Source organism: Mustela nivalis, assembly GCF_964662115.1.
Source record: "Mustela nivalis genome assembly, chromosome: 20".
Taxonomy (NCBI): Eukaryota; Metazoa; Chordata; class Mammalia; order Carnivora; family Mustelidae; genus Mustela; species Mustela nivalis.
Window position 1 is genome coordinate 11,112,512 of NC_139039.1, and position 18,061 is coordinate 11,130,572.

The window sequence follows — 18,061 nt, forward strand, 5'->3', positions numbered from 1 at the left end:
AATAACTTTGACCCACATATTTGGTCAAACCCACAATTATTGTGTTGATGGTACAAGACAAAGAGATCTCAGACATAATCTTGCTCTGCTTTACCTGCTCCTGCTTATGTCTGAGCAGAGGTCAGGTGGTCCTGCTCATATCTGGGGGCTTTGATTAACTTATAGCCTGTTGTAGAGATTGAGTTCAAGGAATATGGAGAGAGAAACATGAAAATAATCTATGGAGGGTGAAGCGACTTGTTCTGTCTTCGTTAGCTACAGATTAAATTAAAATACTTGTTGTCATACTTACTCCAGGCTGTTAGAAAAACCAACCAACCAACCACAGATTGTGTAGCTTAAACAACAAACATTTATTTCTCACTGTCCTGGAGGCTGGGGAGTCCAATATCAGGGTGCCAGCAGACTTAGGGTCGATGAGAACCCACTTCTTAGCTTGTAGAAGCAGCTTCTTGCTGTGTCTTCACATCCTTCCATGATGGAGAGAGTGAGCTCTGGTTCCTTCACCTCCTTATCAGGGCATTAATCCCATCGCAAGTGCTCCGCCTTCAGGACTTCATCCGAAACCAATTATTTCCCAAAGTCTCCACCTTATGCATGCCATCGCATTGGAGATGAAAGCTGCAACATACAGATTTGGGGAGGACACAAATATTCTGTCCACACGCATGTCCATCACGTGCTTCATGGTGGCCTTATCTCAGTAAATAGTTCTGGTGAATGTTGGAGCTCAGTGTTGATGGCCATAGAGAGTTAAGCTCAAAAAACTGGTGTGTGTTGGTCTGAGGGGCAGAGGATGGCTGAGAGGAGGTTTCAAAAGTTGAGTGGAAAAAGTTGGAGGGTGGTCAGGGGCTGGAAGAAAGGGCATCCCTGGGTCTCCTCTGTCCAGTGCTGTAAGAGACAGATCTGTGGATTGCCAGCACGTCACCTCGTCGGTAGATTTTTTGCCCTACAGTAGATGCATTTTTTGCCCTACTTAGATGCATTTTCTCTTCCCTATGACGTTCTTTTTTTTTTTTTTTTAAAGATTTTATTTATTTATCAGAGAGAGTGAGCGAGAGCGAGCACAGGCAGACAGAGTGGAAGGCAGAGTCAGACGGAGAAGCAGGCTCCCTGCGGAGCAAGGAGCCAGATATGGGACTCGATCCCAGGACGCTGGGATCATGACCTGAGCCGAAGGCAGCTGCTTAACCAACTGAGCCACCCAGGCGTCCCGTCCCTATGACGTTCTTGATGACATTTTCTTTTCTTTAGCTTACTTGATCGTAAAAATATAGCATATGATACATGTAACATATAAACAATGTGATACTTGACTATGTTATCAATTCATGAGGCTATTCTGTAGTTCACTTTTGGGGGCGCCAAAAGTTGTATGTGGATTTTTGACCGTGCTGGGGTCAGCACCTCTGATTTTGCCTCTTCCCTCACCCCGCACTACGTAAGGGTCAACTGTATACTTAAATGCACAAAAATTAATGGCGCATGGTTAGAGGATTACAATGTGAAATATATTTCCGACTCTACATAATGTTTAAAATGTTTGAGTGGTGCTGCAAAAGGAAGTGAGAAAGAAGAGAAAATGTAACTTTAGAAGTTAACAGGACATGCTTTTCAGAGGTCAGACATGTGTAATTAGAAAAAAATATGGCAAGGCTGTAATTACGTCCAGCCTGAAACACCATTGCCTTGTTGCAGGCAGAGCATCATAAGGCTGGGCCACACCAGGGCCTGGTACTCTCTGCTCTGCGCATGGGCCCTGTGCTGCCAGGAAACGAAATTGCTGATGGCTTCCTGTGTGTGGAAGAGGGGATATATTCAATTTCAACTTATAAAATCAAACAAAGAAGAGGGCCACCTGGGGCTATTATCTACTATCAGTTCAAGGCCTTCACTGGGTGTTTTTCTCCCCTTAGATCTCTCTCTACCTTTTTTCCCCCCTAAGAAATAACTGAATAAAAAGTAAAAGCAACCCAGAAATGATGGTAATTTCTGGACTGATACATTTGCAAAACTTCTGGGAATGAACTGGTTTACGGGACAGCAACTTCACTGAGCATTTCCTATCAAGTATTAAGAGCAGAGAGGGAGATGTGGTCCCAGAATAGCTTTGTTGGCACTTTTTTGTCAATAATGAGTGACAGGTCATTTCAGCCACAATGATGAGGAGAACATCTTCCCTTTACCGTTCCTGCAAAGGCAACCAAGACTTCAGGCATTTAGATCTTTTAAATTACTCATGCTAGGGGGATTTTGATTTTGCTGGAGATATAGGGGTGAGAGAGGCTCTCGAAAGAGCATCCCTGAGAGAATAAAGTTGAACCTTTAGCCCTCACTGAACTAGAAAGATAGATCCTGTTTGAACTTTGGGAAGAGAATCTCAGAAGCAGAACTGTGAAATTTTGCTGTTTTTGCCATGTGATCTTACACAAATAATCCCAATTAACTTTTTCTGTGTCATCTGGTAGAACAGGAGCTATGACCGAATAATTTCAATTTAATAGACATTAGAGTTACCTACATGAAAGGCATTGAGCAGAGACATAAAGGAGATTATAGGACCTCCTCTATGAACTTGACATGACAACAGTGAATGTTAATATCAGGTACCATAGAGTATGCTGCATGCATCATAGAGAGTAGGAGCACTAGGACATGATAGGCTGTGAGGATCCATCCTTTGTTCCTCATGGGGGGTGGCCCCCACCTGCTAACAGTACCCATCTCTTACTATTGCTGCTCCTTGTTCCACTAAAGCCGCCCAGCAGCCATCCTCTCCCAACTGGGTTTCAGCAGTGGCATCCAATGCTCTTCCTCTAATTCTCTGAGCATACCATAATGTCTAGCTCTACAGAACTCACACAAGTTGTTCTACTTCTCTGATTTATTTTGACTGACTTCTGCTGATCCTTCAGCTCTCATCTTAAATATCTTTCCTAAGGGAGACATTTCTTGACCCAAGAGCTAATTAGATCTATGGGTTCACTCCACACCACTATCTCAACACTCACTATATCTGAACTGTAATTTCAAATTTAGAGTCTCTCTTCCCTGTTCCATTAAAAATTCTGTTCACTACTACCCCTTCCTTCAATTAGCAAAGTACCTGGCACATATTAATCATTGTATACGTATAATATGTGTTTGAAGTGGTTTCAGTAAGTGGAAGTTGGTAGAGAACAGATGTTTGGGGGTATTTGGGAGAGAATGGAGTATCTTACCCAGGTATGGGATAGTCTAGCATTCTGACATGGAGAGAGTACTGAGGCTGTGACACCTGAGCCCAGTCCCAAATCCACAACTTATCAGGTATTCATCTATGGGCAAGTTGAATTTGATTTGAGAAGGGAATAAACACTGTCCTTCTAATGACTCTGCTTATAGATTATCTCTCAGTTAATTATCTGTCTTTAATGTCACATTTACTTTCCTATGAGGAAGAAACCTACAAACAAGAAAGAAACTTATCACTTATGACTTCTTTATCTCACTTTAAAATAATGGAGTAATTCTTAGGTCCTGTGGGTTCATTCAGCAATGTCATTCATAATTTCATTCTTAGAAATGATATTTAGGGATGACAGTTCAGAGTAGGGGACTCCTGAGACCCTCCTGTTTCCTACCTCTTATAAAGTCAGTACATATGGAAATATTTTCAGAGAATATGGTTTAATTAAACCATATTCAGAGAATATGGTTTAATGCTAGGACTTTTCAAAGAATCTGGTATCTGCATTATTTGGATGAGCTCAGATATACCTAACACGGCTTTTTTACCTCTGTAACGCCAACTCTATAAAGCCCACTTGATATTTTATTAGCATTTTTCCCCCAGAAAAATGAGTTGAGTTCGGATGGCATGAGGTCATGAAATGTGCTTAGAATGCTGAGTCAGCAGCTCTGAATAGCAGCCCATCCATGGGGAGAGAGAGAAATTTGGGAAGAGCAGCCTGTCCCTTGGGGAGAAGGATTTTTATCATAGAAACAGTTGCATCATGGTGACAATAAAAAGTACCCCGATTTTCATTGGTTTTATAATTGTTGTTAATTTCTGTTTAAGTCAGTACACTACCCCTTCATTGCCTGCACCTGGTCAGAGGGCAGACCATCCCAACTGCATCCCTATATCACTGGCTTCGGATTTCATTCTTTGCCATCCCACCTAAACAATCTTGGCCATGCCAATGGCTGGGTCTGTTCCCTAACTTACAAAATTTAGAAACTTACAGGTTTCATATTCTTTGGCTTATAATGCCAAGTCATATAAATTTACCTGGAAACCTTGATACGTTCTGAATTTCTATAACAAGTGCAACTATGTTCTCTAAATTGTCATCACTCTCTTTCACCTCTGAGGTCTGCACATTAGAACATGTCAGTATTAAACATTTACTGGAAATGTTAGATAAGAAGAAACACACACTGTGCTCATTCTAATCATCTGCCAATTCTTCAAATTTCCAGGCTTTGGAAATAGGGTCAACAGAAGGCTATTTTCAAATCAGATAATTTGGCTAGCCAAGAAACTTCTCTCTTGGCTCTCAGTAAAGTATGAACTCCAAAAGCTTCCAAGAGTCATTCTATCCATACTTAAGAGGTAGAAAATATCTTTTCTAAGTTGGATTAAATTAAGTAGCATGTGGATAAATATATATAATATTTTAATAAGAAGAGTATTTTCTGCTATCTTACATCTTCCATTCATGTCACCCTGAATACAGAGTACAGAAGAAGCTATGAAATTACATTTAATAACAGAGCGGGGTGTATAGTGTATATTAATTAAATATCAGCAGATGGTAAAGGCAGACCTTGCTGAGTATAACTGAGGAGAGAAAGAGAGTTCTAACTGCCGTGTAATTAAGCTGAACCTGTAGAAACAATGAAGGTGTGATTACTTTTTTATTAACGCATTATACTTACATGTCATGTGGAAGAATCCAATTACTCTGTAAGTTCTGTTATGTGAATCCAAGTTGCTATCACCTCCAGTTCGTCTGTGTTCCCAATAAACATGACGAAACCATCCAAATCACCTTATAGCCAAGCATTTTGATTATCAACATAGAGCAAGTCCCTGAATGTCCCTCTGTGCCACAAGGTGGCTGACATATCACTTCTGTTTTCTGCTTCACTGCAGAACTCCAGAGAAGAGCAGAAACAGAGGGGTGAGCTTGTGTTTCTGGTTGCGGCATGTCTTGGACATAGCATGTTTGATCATCAGGTTTCATGCAAGTTAGAAGAAAAAAAGTCAGGAAAAGAGAAACTGAATCTCTCTCTGCCTTGAGGTTGGTAAGGAAGTTAGTTGCCTTGAGTTAATAAGGAAGCTCAATCTTTGTGTGTGTTTGCTTTTCATGGTCACTTGTTCATTTGGATGCAGGAACATTTATTAAACTGCAGTTGTTACTTGCTGGTCAATGATATGTGTGAATATTTTAAATTTCATAACAAGAGAATTTGGACTCTTTTTTCCCAGTTATGCTGGTCATCCACTAAAGCATCCGTCAAAGCATCCATCAAAGTTTTCATGGAATTCTTAGTATGGTGAAGTGTGTGTGTGTGGCCTTTTTTTTTTTTTTTTAAGACGTATTTATTTATTTGAAAGAGAGAGAGAATGTGTGTGTGTGTTCAGGGAGAGGGGAAGAGAGAGCAGGAGACAGGCAGACTCCCTGCTGTGTGGGGAGTCAGAAACTGGGCTCAATCCTAGGACCCTGAGGATCATGACCTGAGCTGAAGCCAAAAGTCAGAGGCTTACCTGATTAAGCCACCCAGTTGCCCCTTGAAGCTCTTAGTTAAAGGAAAAATTGATAGGTGTTCATGGGTAGGGCCTTTGATTAATATTTGTGATTGACCTAGACCTTCCCTAATCTGATTATGGGCATATGAAAACTGATTTCAAGGAAGTAAAGGATGAGTAGCAAACTGTTGGGTAGTTTTCAGTAAGATGAATGCTTATAAGAAAGAATTTGTGAAACAATGACAATCTTGGGTGATTATTTGCTTTCAAGGGGAGAAATACCTTCCCTGAAATTACCTGCCCCAATTTTCTAGCGAGGAAAGTAAAGTATTAGCAAACAGAGAAGCAAACTATAGAAGGAAACACTGTGGATCATGGCTCAAATACAGCCTCATCATTTTCCTCTATGCTGTGGTAAGATTGGATCTGGATCTCTAACTCCTTCTCTGTCCTCTTCTCAAGGTTGGAGCCTTGAATGCTAACACCAGTGGTCACTGACTGTGAGCTCTTGATTCAATTGTACCCCAGGTCAGGGATGGTTTGAGGGGAGAATCCTCATGAAATTCTGAGGTGACTCCATTCAGGGTCAGACCAACCTTAGTTCTAATCTCCTCCTTCCTCTTTTTGTTTAAGTATCAGGTCTTCCAATATAGATTTCAGACCAAATTCTCATCTTGTACTCTAATTCCTAGAACTGGATCTCGGTTTTCCGGGCTGCTGAATTGCAAACTTGCCTGGTATTCAAGCCTCTTGGGGATTTAGACAGTAAAAGTAACTCACCCAAGATTACATACTCATCATTGAGGGGGCTGAATTACCCACAGCTGTTTGACTTGAAGGCCTGAAAATATTAGTTACCAAGTTCTGACAACCTTAAGGTTTTTCTGTTTGGGTCATTTATTTCTAATGCTCCGAACATGATGACTTTCATCTACACTGCTTTCTGAAATTCTATTTAAAAAATATATTCTGAAATCAAAGCCATCAAGTTTCAAGAACCAAAATAAACAAACGAAAAACTAAGCACACTCCTTTTTTTTTTTTTTAAATGCTGTAGTCAAAAACATCAAGACTTTGCAGAACTGGCTGAGCTCCTGGCCATCTTTGTAACCTAGCTCGGGTTACTTCAAATCTTTGTTCCTGTTTCTTCATATTAAAAGTAGAATGATCAATCCTGCTAAATTAGGAAATTCTAAGGATGGAAGGAACTAACAATGTTGGTTAAGTGTTAAATAGCTGGTAGTCTGCTACTTTTCTGGCTTTCCAAACATTAATAGATGAGCCCTGGTTATAATTAGGGCTTAGGGAGGGAGGTTCTCTAATGATTAAGAGATCATTTCAAGCCAGGACTAGAATTACAAAAGAAATCTCTTAAGATCAAAAGGGTTTCCCTGTATCTAGGATTTGTGTTTTTAAGTGATGTGACTTGAAGTAAGCGAGCTTTCATTCTTTTCTTTTTCTCCGGAGGAGATTCACAGAAAAATTCTGACTACCCACTTTGGTTGAATCCCGAGACATTTCGGAGTCAGAGCTTGTTTTAAATTATTAGGGGGACGCCTGGGTGGCTCAGTTGGTTAAGCAGCTGCCTTTGGCTCAGGTCATGATCCCAGCGTCCTGGGATCGAGTCCCACATCGGGCTCCTAGCTCAGCGGGGAGCCTGCTTCTCCCTCTGCCTCTGCCTGCCATTCTGTCTTCCTGTGCTCGCTCACTCCCCCTCTCTCTCTCTGATAAAAAAAAATTTAAATTATTAGGACCTAGAGTTAAAAGGTATCTGGTCCTGAGTCAAATATAAATGGATCCAGGTAATTCATCCTTCTAATGTAAGAGCAGGAAGATGGGACCCTTGGCAGCCCCTAGCCATATCACGGGTCAGAAGCCGCTGGGAAGCCAAAGGGCTGATATTGATCTTGAACACATTCCATGACCTTCCCTAATTGACAGTGAAGCAAGAAAGTGGCCACAGAGGTGTGCATTATCATTTGCCCATGCATAACCATTCTTTTTAAATGATCAAAAGTCATTTAAAATACCAATAGCCTCCTAAAGGACAATAGCATTTAAAAAACTTTTCCATTTCAAATTCAGAAGTGGCTTTAAAACTTAATCTAACTGCATCCCCCCTCCCCCTTTTTCGGATAAGGAAACCAAGGCTCAGAAAGCTGATGTGTCCTGCCACTCATCACACTAAATAAGGAAATGGTTAAGGTATAGACAGGGAGAAGGAGGGGGCCCCATCTGGGCTCTGAAACTATTCCTGGCAGGCAGAAGCACTAAGCCAGAGTGAACAAGAGATAAGGAAACAGATCACCTGGCCCTGAATGTTAGGGAGTATTTTCTTGGGTGGCTACATTGTAATCATAGCAAATGGCCAAACCTCAAATAATTAAGTCATTAAGGATATTCCATGCTCACACCAAGATGATACAAGAAACTCAAGGCTGCAAGTTTCCCAGTCAGTTCTCCATAAATGCCACTAAAACCCTCCGTAGCAACCTATTTGGGACCTCTCTGACTCCTGAGAGCTTTTTCTGTATCCTTGCTTAATAAAACTCTACTGCTTTGCTCACTCTCCTTTGTACGTGAGATTCATTCTTTGACTCTGTGAGACAAGAACCCTGTGATCCTGTAATAGCATCATTTAATATCTGGTTCCACACTTTGATTCCAGCCCTCTTTCCATACTCTCCCTTGGAACATCACTGGATTAACTGTGTTGAGTTTGCTTAATCATGCCTGGGAAACAGAAGGAGTAGACATGGTCCCTTATGAACCCAACCTTAAATCCTCATGGGAGCAATGCTTATATGCAGTTTTTAATGAACAAATGGAGCCCATGTGTACAGAAACACAGTCATTACCATTAGACCCGACAGGCTCATTGGGTTTATACCAGCAGCATGCATTGCCAGAACCCTCAGGAGTAAAGTTTAAGCTATTTCTCTGCTTCTGTAACATAGTCCAAGTGTCACATTCATGCATGGACTTCTTCCTCCTTTGGTTCTGTGGCAAGATTTGTAACTAGAGCTGCCTTCTCCGAAAGGCATACTTAAATGTGCCCGCCAGAGTTCTAAATGGAATCTCTTCCTAAAAATAAACTTAAGAAATCAGCCCTCAACTATTAAATTATAAGCCACAATTAATAATTCATTTTTATTAATATGGATAATTCCTCTGGGTCATCTAAAATGCACATGGCAGTGCCGTAGGGGCAAGCCAACATAAATTCACTTCCTCAAGTCAGTCTTATTATTTTTCTAAGAACCTGGATAGATGTAGGCAACCTGACACACTGTGGAAGAAAAAAACAAAAAACAAAAAACATATTTCAGACTGAAAAAAAATAGACAATTCCCAACAACACATACATCTACCCTATGGCCTTCAAAAATTGAAAGAATACAGGAAAACTTCATATCTAGAAATAAGACAGAATATTATATGTATTTCTCTACCACTGGCAAAGAAATACCTGATTTTTCTAAATTGTGAGAAGAACACTGGGGTAGCAAAATCTCCTATCCTACTCATCACTAAAGAAAATGTTCTAACCTCACAGACAGTGGACCCCAGCTCATTTTTTGACAAACACTGTATAATTTCAAGCATGGTGTTTCTAAGCTGCAAATAAATTCCAAGACATTTAGTCCAATAGAGTAAAATTTCTAAAGTGTCTATAGAGTCCAGTCTATTTCTAGCCCCAAAGAGGACATAGTAAGTGGATAGATTACAATCTAGGGACTCGAACCACACTGACTCAGGTTTGAACGGGTCTTCATAGGAATGAACCTTCCTTGGCTCTTCCTCTGTTCCTCACAATCAGAACATGTCCCTGCAGCTCTGGGTGCCTCGACTGTATGCTAGCAAGAAAGACCACAATGCTCAGTCTTTCCAGGCAAGGTAATAAGTAAAGCGTTGCAGGGGATGAGCCTCTGTCCATTTCAAACATTATCTCTCTCTCTCTCTCTGTTAATTTCAGGTCATTTCCCTTTTCTCTCTAGATATGAGATACAGTTCCCCCCAACAAGGGACGAGAGGATGCTTTCTGTATTGGGACCCAGAACAGACAATAAATAATTCAGATTTGATTTTTGTGGATGTTCATGTCGAAATTTTATATTCATTCTTAACTTCTCTTTCTTTTTGCACATCCCATGTGACTTTTTATAGGTTCTACATTCACGATACTTTGAGAAAATCAGAACATCAACACTCCATTGTTCCTACTCTCTCTTTTTTTAAAAAAGATTTTTTTACTTATTTGAGAGAGAGAGTGAGAGAGCTCATGAGTGGGGGAAGGGACAGAGGGAGAGAGACTTCTCAAGTAGATTCCCTGCTGAGCATGGAGCCAGATGTGGGGCTCGATCCCACAACCGCGAGATCATAACCTGAGCCGAAATCAAAAGCCTGACACTGAACCAACTGAAACACCCACGTGCATCCAGGTGCACCTGATCCACTGTTCCCACTCTTGTCCAGGAACCCATCATTCATCTTCTCCAACTTTTGTTTTTCCCTTTGACCCATATCCCTGTGCGGCCTATTTTCAGCACAATGGCCAAAGGGATCCTGCTAAATGGTGCTAAAAATTGTCCCATAGCTTCACAGGTAAGGGACTCACTTCCATACTGACCTTACATCTTTTTATACTCTCATTTACTTTCTTTCTCCATATGACATTCTTGCTGATTCTAGAGTATGCCAGGCATATGGAAACGTGCCACACAGTTCCACAACTGTGGAACTCTGAATTTGCTTCAAGGAACTCACTTTGGCCAGATGAACACATACCACCCACCCTTGATTTCTTAAATTGCTCAGATATTTGGTTAACAGAGGGCTTTTTAATCTGAACAACATATCCAATTCATCTGTTCTCCATATGCTTCATCAATTTCGTTCCTAGTATTTATTTTCACCTGAATGATGTGGATGGATGGATGAACTAATTGCTTTGTTCCTCTCGAGTGTGAGCCCCCTGAGCGAATGTGCTTTACTGTGGTAGGTCCTGCATCTAAAACAGTGCCTGGCATCTAATATGTACGCAATATATATTTGTGGATTGAAGGAGAGCTGAAAAGATTATTCTAATTGATTATAACGAGTAAAATTCAATCTAAATGGCCCTAACTATTTCTGAATGGTCCAGACAGATTCTTCCTGGATGAAAGAGAATCTGAGATATAAGGTCCAGTTTTCACACAGTTTTCTACCAACTCAAACACCTGGCAGGAGCTGGCTACGCTGTGAGGGTTTTGAAGGAGGAGATATCTCTTTTTGTATTATTTTACCTTCACTGCCTAACACACCCATGACCTACATCAGGCCCTTAATGAATGATCATGAATTAAATTTCTGCCAGAACAGGGTATAGTAAACCAATTCTGATTAGTTTGCATAAGACCCCTCAACTTTAAATTTGTATTTAAATAGAATAACTAAAATTACTCCAAGTAATTTTGGCATGACCGTACTACATGCCACCATTGCCTTTTCTAGTACAATTAGAGCAGCCATAAAGATCTTGTCTTTTACAAACTCAACTGTCACAAATAATATATGAAGTCAAAGCAGAGAGAGGCTTCCTGACTCTCGTAGAAAGTAAAAGAAATTAAGATTAGTTCAAATTTAAAAAACAGAAGCACTGAACTGTAATCTCCGTATGGCAGAGTTGAGGGCCTTCTTCCAAATTCATAGTGAGATCAATTCTGCCTTTTATATAACTCCCTGGGAAAAAAATTCATTTGCACTCATGATAGTCTTTATTTAAAGACAGAAATTATGACAGAAAAAAATTGCTAGCCATGGGTAATTAGCTAATTACAAAATGATAGTTACTCTATTATTATACTTAATATTATTAATACTTCTCACATTTCTTGAGTATTTCACCAAATGTCAAGCACTATGTTAAGAGCTTCAGATGTAATGCATATTTAATTTTTAGGCAGTTTTATAATACAGATACTAATGTTATCTTTGTTTTGTAGACAAAGAAATTAAGATTTGGATCATGTTACTTTTCTCAAGACCACACAATTAGTACTTGATTGAGTTGGGTTCCAATTCACCCCCAGAATCTGGGTTGTTAGTCTCCAGTTTTATAAGCTATGTTTCAGTTGTATGACTTGGGATATATCCCATTTTTTTATCAAGACACATGCAAATTAATTACAAGAGACTATCTTCTTTTATAAGAAAGAAAGAGATAGGAGACAGTATGCACACATCTATTCATTTTCAAGAAAGAAGTAGAGAAAGTACAATCCAGAAACTAGTGAGACAGATGACCTAACAGGAGTGAGGAAGAAGAATGGGATGTAGGGGGAATGTGATGCAGTCGTGGAAGGGATGAGGAGAGAGGGACACTTCTTTAAATATACCTTCTTGTTCACCCAGGTAAAGTTTTACATGTTTCATGTGATATAATATCTGTATCTATGTCTATGTCTTTATCTATATATCTACATCAATATCCTATATATCTGTAGCTCTATTTGCTATTCCTCCCCATTTCTGGCACAGAGCTCCTAAAACTCTTGGAATTTCCCAAGGGAGGAAAGCAATATAACTGTCTTGTTGCCATAATGAGGTGACTTTTGGAAGCACCTAAGGATAGGGGCTGGTTGCCAGGAGAAACATCTATGAAATTAATGAGTTGGAACTTTGAGTCCCACTCCTGACCCCTGGGGAGGAGAGAAGGACTGGAGTTAGACCATCAGTGGTCCATGATTTACTCAATCATGCTTGTGTAATGAAGGTTCCATAAAACCCAAAAAAGGATGAGTTCAGAGAGCTTCTGAATAGGTGTACACTCAGATTTTTGGAGAGTGGTGTTCTCAGAGAGCATGGAAGCTCTGCACCCATCCTAAACCATACCTTACCCTATTTCATTGCTTCCATTTGACTGTTCCTGAGATAGATCCTTTATAATAAACTGGTAATCTAGTACATAAAATGTCTTTCTGATTTCTGTGAGCTGTTCTAGAAAATTAACTGAACCTAGGGAAGGGGTCCTGGGAACCTCTGATCTGTACCCAGAGAGACAAGCACAAGTAACAACCTGGGCTTGCAATTGGTGGCTGAAGGGGGTGGTGAAACAGTCGGGTAGGACTGAGCCCTTAACCTTTGGTACCCGATGCTAGGTATCTCTAATAGATAGTGTCAGAATTGAGTTGAATTATCTAAAAACTGCTTAGTGGATGTGAGTGGAAATCCACCTTCTGTCAGAATTTAGTGATCAGAACCCCTTATTCCACAAATAAATAGTGAAGGGGCTCCTGGGTGGTGCAGTCAGTAAGGCATGTGACTGTTGATTTCAGCTCAGGTCATGATCTAAGCATTATAGGATCGAGCCCTGTGTTGACTCCATGCTCAGCACAGAATCTGCCTGAGATTCTCTCTTCCTCTCCCTCTCCACCACCCCTCCCTCTCTAAAATAAATAAATAAGTCTTCAAAAACCAATTAGTTAAAATTAATAAGGATGTTGTGAGGGGGATCCCAAATGGAATTCAAAATCTAACAAATGAGGGTTACTGGGTCATGCTTGAATAGCTTGAGTAACATAATCACATTTAAGATGGAACAAAGAAAAGGATAGACCTAAATAACTTTGGAAAACATGACTTAAGCTATATGCTGTAAGGATAACAGCAAAAAGAACTGTGTGGGGACAGGGCATTCTTGTTAGTATATTTGGTTTCCACAGGGATAGGACTAGTAATTCTGAAAATAATGTATGTATATATTTGGAATGAGAAAATAAGTAAATACATAGTAAATCATAAGAGCCAGTTTTCTCACTTGTGGAGGAGGAAAAATAATCCCACCCCCACCTTTCTAGGTTACTGGCTGAGACTCCCCTGTAATAAAAGACAAATTAACAGGAGAAAAGGGAACAGAAGTTTAATAACTTGTATACTTCTTGTATATATGGGAAAGACTCAGGAAAACTGAGTAACTCTCCAAAATGGCCCAAGTCACCACCTTAAATAACATTTTTAGCTAAAGACAAAAGAATATATTAGGGGGGTGATGATAGGGGAGGTCAGTTTAAAAAGTCTTCAGGTGGGGCACCTGGGTCGCTCAGTGGGTTAAGCCTCTGCCTTTCACTCAGGTTATGATCTCAGGGTCCTGGGATAGAGTCTTACATTGAGCTCTCTGCTCTGCAGGGAGCCTGCCCCGCCCCCCCTGCCTCTCTGCCTACTTGTGTTCTCTCTCTCTGTCAAATAAATAAATAAAATCTTTTTTTTTTTTAAAAGATTTTACTTATTTATTTGACAGAGAGAGAGAGCACAAGTAGGCAGAGAGGCAGGCAGGGGGGGGGGGGGTGAAGCAGGCTCCCTGCAGAGCAGAGAGCCCGATGAGGAGCTTGATCCCAGGACCCTGAGATCATGACCTGAGCTGAAGGCAGAGGCTTAACCCACTGAGCCACCCAGGCGTCCCAATAAATAAAATCTTTAAAAAAAAACAATATGAAAGTCTCCAGGAAAAGTAGAGTAAGGAAGGGTAATTTTTTTATTATCTTATTTATCTAGATTTAAGTTATCACCTTATCACAGCCCAAGTGTCCATGTCCATCAATTGATGAATGGATAAAGAAGATAGATATATCTTCTTTATACACACACACACACACACACACACACACACACACGTATAGTGGAATAGAGTCAGCCATAAGAAAGAATGAAATCTTGCTATTTGCCACAACAGCGATGGCGCTAGAATATAATGCTAAGTGAAATAAGTCAGTCAGAGAAAGACAAAACTACCATATGATTTCACTCATATGTGGATTTCAAGAAACAAAACAAATGAGCAAAAGGAAAGAAACAAACCAAGAAATGGACTCTTAATTGTAGAGAACAAAGAGAGGGTTAACTTGGGAAATGGGTGGGGGAATGAGTGAAATCAGTGACAGGGATTAAGAATGCACTCATCTTCATGAGCACTGGATGAATGTATAAAAGTCTTGAATCGCTATATTGTACAACTGAAACCAATATAACACTGTATGTTAACTAACTGGAATTAAAACACGAGCTTTAAAAAAGGTGTTGCCTATCCATTGATACATTTCTTGAGATTTAAAGTCCTCTTACTCTGGCACGGAGAGGGAGGCCCTCTTACAAATGGAAATTTCCCTTTTAAATGTAAATATCTTTTACAAAAGGGTAACTTCTACTTTGTTTTTACAGCTTTTCCTACATCTGCTCTTTCTTACAAATAACCAGCCTAAAACAATTGTTATGCCAAGGAGTCACATTTTGGAGTGACAAATTTTGTTCCCCTTCACACTGTTGGAAAACCAAGTTAAAGATAAGAAAAAAGAACAAGGCTGTTTCTATGTACATGTGAGTATACGTTCACCTCACTGTCTCTGTCTAAACAGAGGACCTACAAGCAAGGATACCTGTAGCAAGGAACACAGATCTTGTTTTCTAATGTCATCCTTCAACAAAGAAGAAGGGCTCCTCAGAAGTGTGACTGATATAGGGTTGGGCCAGGAGAAATACAAGATGATCTTGGGAGATCTTTGGCTGCCAGAAAGTCAGAGTGCTTGAAGCATAATGGAGGTATGCCAAGAGAACACAGGAGCCAACTGAAAGCTTTCTCAATGGCCAAGCCAAATGCGTGACGACTTGAGTAACAACAAAACGACACCAGGAGATCGTAATACAGAGAAGAAAAAGAAATATCCTTGGGACTGTACTGATATAAATAAATAACTGAAATAAATAAATAGATTAGGGAGAAAGGAAAGCCCCTTCTTAAAGAAATCCAGTTTAACAAAGTAGAATGAACGACGAATGGAAAATTAGCTCTAGGAAAACATCGCAGTAATGATAATAGTGGTAGGGAAGAATCATTGAGGGATGCTAAAATTAGGGATATAAATATGACAGGAAAACGGAGACTTGCCTAATCTCAAAGTATCTCCTACAGGATACTTACTAATGACACATGGAAAAATTATAACTATGAAGTGGAGATACCAAACAAATACTACCTTACCAAATTGATCAAAATTAACATCACCGATAATTATCCCTGTTAGGGAGCACTGAGAAGGGCACCTGATCCTTCCTGTGGTTTTCTTGCCAAAATCGCAGAATCTTTATCTCATCCCGAGCAAATAGCAGAGAAATCTAAATTTCAAAATACTGTATAAATAAAATGCATGTCACCAGTATTCTTCAGATACTGAAGTACATGAGAGATCAGTATCATACTATGAAATAACCTGGAAATAATAAAGACTGGAACTGTCACAGACCGGAGAAAATGGATACATAACGATCAAATGCAATATCGAATCCTGAATTGGACCCAGAGCTGTAGAATAGGTATTAGCTGAAAAACTGATGATAATCAAGTCTACAGATTATTTAATCATGTCCCTTTAATGTGAATTTTCTGGTTTCAGTAATTTTGCTATGGTTGTACATAACGTGAACATTAGAGAAAGCTGAGTGAAGGGTACTATTCATAAACTATAAGTTTGTGTCCTAGTTTTGCAATTTCTGGAAGTCTATTTACAGTTTGGAGAACCCATTTTAAAAATATAAAAAAAATATGTGAAAATAATTTTAGGAGAGCAAGATGAGAAAGTACACATAATTTAAATGAAATATGTTCATCATTAAGAAGAAAGAAAATAATTTAGGATAAACTTTCTTTTGAGCATGCTATTAGTCTGTTTAAGTTACTGTAGCAGAATATCATAGGCTGGAAGTCTCAAAAAAACAGAAATTCATTTTCTTACAGTTCTGGAGGCTAGAAATCCAAGATCAAGGTGCCGGCAGTGTTGGTTGCCAGTGAGACCCCTTCTTGTGGCTTGTGAACATCTGCCTTCTCACTAGGTAGAGAAGAGTATGGCCTTTCTTCTGTGCATATGTGCAAAGTGAGAAATCTTTGGTATTTCCTCTGCTTTTTATTAGGATGCTAGTCTTTTTGGATTAGCGTCCTAGCCTTATGACCTCCTTCAGCCTTAACCTTTTGTAAAAGCACTATCTCCAAATGTGGTTACACTGGGGCTTGTGCTTTAACATCTGCAATTCAGTGCATAACAAAGACCAACTGGACTCATAATCTTCGTATGTAAAAAAGAGACAGTATAGGTATTGCTGGACACTTTTTATAGAAGAAAAAGAACGAGGAGGAAAATGGGAAGACAGAGGAGGCCGACTGATTCTGTGTAAGACGATCTGGTGGAAGAATGCGTGCTTTTCGGATGAATACGGATGGAATGGATTCGCTGGGTCAGGACCCACAATTTGATTCCCACACAAATCATACAGTTAGTGACACAAGAGACTATATGGAAAGTGTGTGCGCACACACACATGTGTAAGGCAAAAAACCACTTTGATTTCTCATCAGACTGCCCAGATTTTCACACAAGCGCTGAAAACAAAGGGAAGAAAGGGATTTAGAAGCAGAAGTAGCTCCATTAACTCATACTAGCTGAATCTCAGTTATATTCAATCTGACATAAAACTCCGTGAAACAGACAAGAATGACATTTAAATGCAAGCAATTGACAGACCTTCCTTCTCCCCTCCACTCTAAATAATAATGTACAGCCACATTCTCTAGCCAATTCCACTTCCTAAGTACCTTGTTTGACATTTTCCTGCAATGAATGGAACCCCTACCAGCATCATTAGCTTTGCAAGATTTTCTCCAGGGAATGGGCAAAGCAGCTGCCAATTCTAACCAGCCAGGATAGAGGGGAAATATAAAGAAACAAAAGGCAGGATAAAATAAAGCAAATCCCTGCAGTAAATTTGAGAGGTTTTATTTGCAAAAGTAAAAGATGAAACAAATATTATAGCTTTTGGTTGCATCAGTAATAGAAAAGGAGACACTTACTGCCATCCAAAACAATCAAATCAGAGGCCACTGTGAATCAAAGGATAAAGAGACAGAGAGAGAGAGACAGAGAGAGATAAAAGAGAGGGGGGGGGAGCCCTAACTTCCATGAGCTATGCATCTGGCTACAGAGAGTTTGATATGTATATTTGGTCAGCTTGTCCACATCTGAGGAAAGATTATAGCTGTAAATATTCCACGGTTTTGCTCATTAGAGTTGCTTTTCTATTTTCTCTTTGAGCTCTGATTATACCTGCCTACACCTCCATCAGAAGGTGAGGCAGAGAGACTCTTAATGAACGAAATCAAGAACACTGATGTGAGATGATAGAAAATATACATACTCATCTTTGCCTTTGGTTCCTGGCACAGAACTCCTAAAACTCTGGATTTAGAAATCTTGACATCTGGGCTTTGTCTTATTCCTAGTCCAGACCCCAAGACCTAAG

At 39.8% G+C, this 18,061-nt stretch overlaps 1 protein-coding gene across 1 annotated transcript in view; it reads right to left on the minus strand.

Annotated features, from left to right (window-relative positions):
- Positions 1-335: 335 nt before the first annotated feature.
- LOC309855305 (uncharacterized protein) overlaps positions 336-18,061 on the minus strand; it is a gene marked incomplete at its 5' end in the record, with an annotated part of 601,888 nt that continues 584,162 nt past the window's right edge. The window contains one exon of the mRNA XM_082715476.1: positions 336-891. Coding sequence (XP_082571602.1) covers positions 731-891 — 161 coding nt within the window. The 3' untranslated portion in view covers positions 336-730. The remainder of the gene's footprint in view (positions 892-18,061) is intronic.